The sequence below is a fragment of the Sinocyclocheilus anshuiensis genome, unplaced genomic scaffold, assembly GCF_001515605.1.
Source record: "Sinocyclocheilus anshuiensis isolate Anshui unplaced genomic scaffold, SAMN03320099.WGS_v1.1 scaffold3105, whole genome shotgun sequence".
Classification (NCBI taxonomy): domain Eukaryota; kingdom Metazoa; phylum Chordata; class Actinopteri; order Cypriniformes; family Cyprinidae; genus Sinocyclocheilus; species Sinocyclocheilus anshuiensis.
The window spans coordinates 310,097-318,222 of NW_015556133.1; the positions used below are offsets into that span (position 1 = coordinate 310,097).

The 8,126-nt window shown below is 36.1% G+C and overlaps 3 protein-coding genes across 4 annotated transcripts in view; 1 reads left to right on the plus strand and 2 right to left on the minus strand.

The window, feature by feature from the left end:
- LOC107676278 (uncharacterized aarF domain-containing protein kinase 1-like) overlaps positions 1-121 on the minus strand; it is a 137,811-nt gene extending 137,690 nt beyond the window's left edge. For both annotated transcript variants that reach the window (XM_016470810.1, XM_016470809.1), the window contains exon 1: positions 43-121. The gene's annotated coding sequence lies outside the window, so the exon portion shown is untranslated. The remainder of the gene's footprint in view (positions 1-42) is intronic.
- A 1,475-nt stretch (positions 122-1,596) lies between these two features.
- On the minus strand, positions 1,597-2,529 carry LOC107676280 (SRA stem-loop-interacting RNA-binding protein, mitochondrial-like). Its single transcript, XM_016470812.1, has 4 exons — positions 2,409-2,529; positions 2,169-2,227; positions 1,970-2,077; positions 1,597-1,859 (listed from the first exon to the last, which is right to left on the minus strand). The coding sequence occupies exons 1-4, from the start codon at positions 2,479-2,481 to the stop codon at positions 1,791-1,793; spliced, it is 309 nt and encodes a 102-aa protein (XP_016326298.1). The 5' UTR covers positions 2,482-2,529; the 3' UTR covers positions 1,597-1,790.
- Positions 2,530-2,704: 175 nt separating this feature from the next.
- LOC107676279 (DNA oxidative demethylase ALKBH1-like) lies at positions 2,705-7,454 on the plus strand. Its single transcript, XM_016470811.1, has 6 exons — positions 2,705-2,835; positions 3,265-3,373; positions 3,614-3,776; positions 4,108-4,198; positions 5,613-5,806; positions 6,946-7,454. The coding sequence occupies exons 1-6, from the start codon at positions 2,710-2,712 to the stop codon at positions 7,373-7,375; spliced, it is 1,113 nt and encodes a 370-aa protein (XP_016326297.1). The 5' UTR covers positions 2,705-2,709; the 3' UTR covers positions 7,376-7,454.
- Positions 7,455-8,126: the final 672 nt, after the last annotated feature.

Genomic DNA, 8,126 nt, shown 5'->3' on the forward strand with positions numbered 1-8,126 from the left:
TGGAGTATTTTCAGAGAATCACAAAACAGCTGATTGATTTACCTTCATTGAGTCAAGCTGTCATCCACTAACCGGTGTCGCACTGTGACCTTTCAACTCTGGCGTCTCTGTTGACAACGCAACGTGCGTGGCGCGCAATGCATCATGGTCATTGTAGTTTACAATTATATTCAGTCAATAGTGGAAAAATACCTATCTGTGCCATTTAAAAATTAACCTTAAATATGAAATATTATAAGCTATTAATCTATTTTCAAGCGTGTGAGAAACCAACACAGCTATGATTTATTCTACTACACAAATACATTCTCGTGATTGAAAATTAATTTTAACATTTTCAGATAAGTAACCACACCATTACATTATGGTAAGTGGATGCAAGTACAAAAATTAATGACCATATCCCATTTTTAATCAAATTATATAACTGAGCAGATGTTCACAGCAATAAAACGCAAAATGATTTCCACCACATTCTTCTTACAGAGAACCTCAGGCAACAGATATATTTTAAAACGTAAACACATTATATAGGCCTACACTTTTTCTTTCAGGTGAAGAAGACAGGGTAGTGATGGAGCGTGACAAGATTTAACATGACATGAGCTCGGACAGATAATGTGACCGGAACATTAGCAAAGTCATCCTAGATGCAGCCTTGATTAACCTCTAAATAAATTAACAACACTGATTAAATGTGTCATGCATTTGCATGACCTAAGCTTTTCATAAAACACTCAAGTTATCACTCATCTATTACATGTAAAAGTAGTAAGGAATTAAACCTGGAATCAGTTTCTGCGCTGCTAGTGTCATCTAGCAGGACAACAAAAGTAACAAACGTTTGCAAATGCCTCCCCCAATTCAAACGTCACAAACACACCTCTTACAGGTCAATTAAAGTGAAGACATGTATCAAGTAAAAGTAGTCAACTTTCAATAAAAAGTCCAACATATTAGGAACACTTTTAACTTGAAGTTTAGCTTGCGGAAACCCAAATAGATGAATTTCATCAAATTCCTCCATTTTGTAAAAACACTGCCAGTGTATACCCTTGTTTTACTCCATTGTCTGTCTCTGTGTGTATTTTGGCAAGTCTTTGATTTTTCTTCTTTTGTGGATCTAGTGGTGGGAAGCATACCCCTTCAAATTTGCTTGCACTTCAAGAAATATTAATTTCTTTTTCCAAACAGCCAACAAACACCCTCTGACCCGTCCTGTTACATCAGCCACACCCCAGACTGTCGCCATTGGCTGCGCGAATAATATATACATTGACAGGCAGGTAAGACATCCTATCATTGCATTCAGACCGAATGCAATAATTGGACAAACCTTTTATGGTCTTAAGCCCTCCACAGAAGATTGATATTTTTTTTAATTTAGATCATTTTAACTATTGATTGCACTCAGGATGTGAGGAGACTTTCCCCCCATTATAACAAAAATGTTCCTGGAAAAAAAAAAAAAACATTTAGAGAGCGCTGTTGAATTTTTTTGCAAAAGGCAAAATGCTGAAGTACACACAAAAATGAGTAGACTCACAAAGAAAAGCCAACTGTAACCACGACAGCAAATGACTTTCCAAATGTTTATTTTATTTGACTCACATTTCATTAAATGTTTCATAAGAAAAAAAAGCACCAGACAATACAATGACAATCAACACTCATTATAGTTTGGCTTCTGAAACACAAATATGCCCAGTGAAGAGACATCCACAATAAATACAATTCTGTGTTACTGAAGACAATTGACGCTTGAAATCAGATCATTCCTGATGTCTTCTTCAGATGTCTTCTGCTTCTTTGTTTGACTTTCTTCCAGAAAACGGCTTTCTGTTTTTTTGCACCTGGAGCTGCATTAAAAGAAAAATAGAAAATTGTATTTTTGATGCAGATGTTCAAAATAAAACATTTACCAGAGACATCTATGGCTACTTCATGTAGTTTCCAAATGGACACTCACCTTTGCTCCTTCAATGATGTGAGGATCCTTTTGTAATGCATTCTGCAGTCCTTCCTCTGTAGTGAACCCTATCCAGCAAAACCCCCTATGAAAACCTGTCTCTTTATCCTGTTAGACAAGAGAGAAATCATCTCAGCACCACAGCCTTTTAACAAGATGAAACATTATATCTTCGTGCATTCTAAGACCTTATACTTACAAATGGCAGTAGACACTTCTTCACCTGGCCAAACTGCCCAAAATATGCTTTAATGTCCCCTGAAACCGTGCAATAACATACATTAGACAATTATTTGTTGTACATGCAAAACATTACATTCCATACTAGCAAAGATGCTTCGGAGTTAAGGATAAGGATAATGACATTTAATGTACGTGCATGCTTAATATTCATTTAATCTGATGTAAAATCATTGATTAAATTTCATCCTTTACTCACTCGTAGCGACGGTCCATAGTACTTTTGACACAAACACTTCAAACACCTTCTTGCCTGCTGCCGTCGCCGCCATGTTTCGTCCTTACGAATGAAGCTGACGGTGACCCCGACCACGTGACCAGAAGAATACATGTTTATTCCATTAATCTATACAATTAAGAAACTTAAAATAATGTATTACGATACATTTTATGTTCATAATTGTTGTTTTTTTTGCATTATATAATAAATATTTATAAATCAAATCGCAGATTTGTGTCGTTGACGTCAGAAGTAGAAAGGTCACAAGATGACGGCAAAGATGGCAGCCTCCATAGTGGAGCATGGAGAAGATGCTTTCAGAAAATTGTTCAAGTTTTACAAGAGGAGAAATCCTCCTCCGGACTACAGTGAGGTCCTTAATTTCTCCAAACCTTGTAATGACAAGGTGAGTCATTCAGTTCTGAAGAATATTTCCGTATTCGTTAACTTTATGACGCTATATATATATATATGTGTATGGTATTATTATTGATATTAATCAGTTATTAGAACATTTGATTAGCTGTATTTATTAACTAATCTGACTATGTGCTATGTTTATTAAAACAGACCTTATAATGACAAGGTGAGCCATTCAGACTTGATGAATATTGCCATATACGTGTTTTATGAGGTCTTTACTTGACTGTGTATATTATTGTTATTATTTACCCGTTGTCAGAATATTTTTATGGCTTTTATTTTTATTAACTAATTTGGCTATGAACTATGTTTATTGGCTAATTCTGGCATCAAATGTAATATTTGATGCATACAGAACTTGGCACAAATTCAGTTTTGGGCTTTTAATCATCAAAATGGTCTGCTTTGTTAGGTTTTTGCCTGTGAACTTAACTCCACTCCTATAAGCGAGGAAGACGTTTCCAAAGCTGGTCTTCGGCCGGTAAAAGACTGGAGGGCATTTGGTCTTCATGGATATCCAGGTATGGTTTAGAAAGGCTGGTGGCAGTTTCGAATAATTAACAATCTGGATGTTCTCCAGAATGTACATAATTTTATGGATTTAATTGATATTCTATGTGATTATGTCGAGTGATTGTGTCAATATATGAGAACACAGAACACTGTATAAAACATGTTGCTCCTTGACATGTTGTTATGGGAGTCTTCCTATTTACTTTTGATGAGGTTAAATTAATTATATTGTCACTGTTGGAATACAGGGTTTATCTTTATATCCAACCCATTCCTGCCGGGTTCTCAGCAGTACTGGGTAAAGCAGTGTTTGAAGATCTATCCACAGAAACCCAATGTGTGTAACCTGGATATGCATATGTCATCTGTGGAGACTGAAAACATCTGGGGAAAAAGTATAGATGTTATCCGGTAAGTTTCTGCCTTGCATTGGCAACTTAGTAGAATATAATTGTATTGTATATTATTTCTGTGCATTTTTTTTTTAGAATAAAACATATGTTATATATGTGTATTTTGAGTGTCTTCATCCTCTACTGAGCATTTTCCATCCCTGTAGATGCTTTCCTTGTGGCTAGGTCTGTTGTAATTTTACTGGGACCTAGATGGTAGATTTGAGCATTTGCAGTTTGTTAGACCCTCTTTATCTCAAAAACATTTGTGTAAATGGTTTGTGCTCCTGCACTGCACCTAATCCATCTCACACTGTTCCTTATCTGAATGAGTCTGTGTATTATTGCAGGAGGAAAGGCTGTGGGAAAAGAGAGCCCAAAACTCTGCTAGAAAAACTGCGCTGGGTAACACTGGGTTACCACTATGATTGGAACTCCAAGGTACGACATTCACTCTCTAATGTGCTTTTTACATGCTTTAGCTGTGCGTCTAACACTAAATTTCATTTTATTTTTATAATGTAATTTTATCAATAAGTATAACCATGTAACAATGAGATTAAAGAATCCTGTAAAAAGTATCAGAGTTTCCTCAATTAACATTAGAATGTTTTCTGATGGATCATGACACTGAAGAACATTTTTATCAAATAAAAACAGCCTTGGTCAGTATAAAACATTAAAAATAGACTTTTTAAGGGTAGTGTACAGTAGGTATGTTTTATAAATAGTCTAAACATTACCAATTACCAGTTATAGTTATCATACTTTTATTAAATTATTATTGTTAGTATATTTACTTATTTATTTTAATGCATGTATTTTTTATTCATTTATTTATTTATTTTATTTCCTTTTTTTTGTTGTTGTTTTATATAGTATTTTACTATGGAGCCTATTGTTTTTCAAAGAGCGGGAGAAAACATTTTCCTGGATCTTATTAGCATTATTTGCTCCTTTCAGGACATTTCGTCTCTAATTGTACAGGCCTGATGTCTGCCTGTCTCGTTTATATGCTAATTACATAAAAGTGTTTAGTCTTCTGTCCTATTAAATCAGTCAGGAGGTGCACACCGGATTCATTAGCTCTGATGTTAGTTTGACACCGCCGAACGTCGGTGGATTTTAAGCAGACACTCTTTACTTCTCCCTTTAAGTAGAACTGAAGGCTGAGGCATTCACCCTGCTTGGATCAGACGTGTAAGCCGCTAATTCAGCTCTTTGGAGAGGCTGTGTTCATATGATTGTCCATTGATTACACCATATTCATGCATAACCGCTGACAATGACCCACTGTGAAAGCCACAGAGGAGAAAGAACGCTGCAAAAGCTCTTTTAACAATTACGTCACTCATGATGTTAGTCATATTTGCATTTTGCCACAATGACAAAACATCCCATTTTTTACATTTCATGATAAAAGGGCATCAACTTATTTATGCGCAGTGGAATAAACAAAAAAGGTAAATGTGAAAATGTTTTTATTTCAGTTTATATCTCATAATTCTGACATTTCTTCTTACTATTGAGAGTTTATTGTCAAAAAAGTCTGAAATGTGAAACCCATAGTTGTGAGAGAAAGTCGCAATTACCTTTTTTATTTTTTTAAATTCTGTTTCGTAAATAAGCTTCCGTACATCAGGGTGGTATGGCCTACTGTGTTATTGATCTAGATTAGCTATTGTGCCCTTGAGCAAGGAATTTAACCCTAGCTTACCTGTACTGTAAGTCATTTTGAATAAAAGTGACTGCTAAATGACTACCTAAAATAAAAGGCCTACTCCTATAATAAAAGGTAATTAACTCCATTGTACTATCATGAAGCATACTATTATGCCATACTTTCGTTCTGCAGACTTACTCTCCAGACCACTACACTCCCTTCCCCAAGGAACTTCACTCGCTTTCTCACAAAGTGGCAGCAGCCTGTGGCTTTCCTGGCTTTAACGCAGAGGCGGGCATTCTCAACTACTACCGAGCTGATTCCTCGCTTGGAATCCATGTTGACGAATCAGAGCTCGACCATACCCGACCTTTGTTGTCTTTCAGGTGAGGAATATATATTGCTCAAATTTTAGCTCCATATATCGACTTATATTATTTATGAGTGTGGAAGTCATGGGATTAATTAACAAGGGTGTGCTGGGCAATTTAATGTTTTGTGCTTCAAATTAAGACAGAAAGCTTAGAACTAGTACATCATTCTGAAGAAGAAAAAATGCGCATTACGCTACCATTCAAATGTTTGCAGTCAAAGATTTTTTTTTTTGAATAAATATTCAGAAAGGATGCATTATTAAATAGGCAATATAAATGATGTTCTTTTGAACTTTATATTCATCAATATAATCTGAAAAATATAATATTTTTGCTTCAACAAAAGCATTAAGCAGCACAAACATTTTCAACATTAATAATAATAATAATAATAAGAAGAAGAAATGTTACTTGAGCACTAAACCAGCATATAAAAATGATTATGTAACACTGAAAATTCAGTTTCACAGGAATGAATTACATTTTGAAATATATTAAAATGAAAAACAGTTTTTTTAAATTGTAATAATATATCACAATATTACTGTTACTGTATTTTTGATCAAACAAATGTAGACTTGAGCATAAGATAATTTTTTTTAAAACAAAAAAAAAAAATTACTGACTCCAAACTTTTGAATGTTACTGCATGTATTTTATTATTTCTGTTCTGCTATACATAATGATGGAATGAAGTTTTAGTCATAAAAGCATGTTAACTCATAGTGAGTATGAATTAAACTGTAATTTCAACATTTAAAGTTCAAACTTTTTTTCATTTTATTTTATTTAAAATTAATTTATGAGCAACACCTTTTTTTGGCCATGATTCTTTAACTGACTCAAATCTGAAAGTCAGGATGGACTAATATATATATATATATATATATATATGTCTGTGAATGTTGACAGCACAGTTTAATTCATACCTATTTTTTGTAGTGTTTGAATAGCGATTCCCAGAAAATAATGGTCATTATGACATGATGGTGATGTTCATGTGCATTAATACAGTCTTTCCGACATAACTCGAAGGCAGCATTGGTGATTGGAGATACAGAGGTTGTCAATGTCTAATATTACTTAAAAACTAAAGTGCATGTAGCATCTTTTCCATACAGCATAAGTACCCTTTTGTCTTTTGATGTTAGTTTTGGGCAGACTGCTGTTTTCCTGTTGGGTGGGACTAATAGGGAAGACCGGCCCACTGCCATGTTCATGAACAGCGGTGACGTAATGGTGATGTCAGGACCCAGCCGCCTACTGTATCACGCAGTACCCTGCATCGTCCCTGCCCCCGCTGGAAACGTGCTGCCACCCTGCCTGGGCCAGAGACTAGAGACGGAGGCACAGGACGATGACATCATCCAAAGCGTGTCAGAAGAGGATTGGGACGTTTGCTCCTGGTACTTGCAGACGTCTCGGGTAAATGTGACCGTTCGACAAGTACTTGCTTCTGGTCAGACCTTTCCAAGTTCACAGGCATCACATTTGTCAACAGACAGCTGTGAGAAATCAGAGGAAGGAACTCAAAAAAATAAGAAGAGGAAAAGCGAATCAGGCTATGAGCGTGACACCTAACATGCCTGTTTTGAATGTCATCCAAGTTTTATTTATGTAAAATGCACCTGGTATTAAAAATTGTACATATAACTTCAAATAAATGCATTATTGTGATCACTTCCCAGATAATGACTCTTCGTTCCAGAGCAGGTGTTGCAAATACGCAACCACTTATGCATCGTCAACTCGGCTTAAAGCGTAGTTCTAAATTTGACCCTGTCATGACCAACTTCACACACAATACTTCTCAGTCTGCAGAACGGCGGTGACATTCAGTCCGGTCTGTTGTGAGTCATGACAATTTGCCAGGCGCAGGTCTGTTGATTTAAGGCTGGTTGCCATGTTTGCTCACTCAGGGCTGTAACACTAAACAGAGCTGACCTTCAGAGGAAAACCAGGGAGTATAATCTTTTTAATCTGGTCAAGCGGTGTCACGACATGTCAAAGCCAGTGTGAGATTGCCTATGACAAGTTCCCCGAGGGACCCAGGTTGACACTGCCATTGTGACTGAAAACACTGAACCGTTACCATGGTGATAAAACACTTCTGTCACTGTGTCTGCCTCTCGTGAAATGCTATCAAAAGTTCATGTCTGCATGTGAGATTTGTAAGATTAATGTTTCTGGTCTTTTACATGCTGTAAAAACATAAACGCTAGGCAGCGTTTATCGGTCTGTCTTTTGGTACCGTGGTACTGTCAAGGGGGTATGTGAGATGTCACGTGGTTGGCTACATTCAGAGGCTGTGGTGGGTGGTGTTATGATAGGA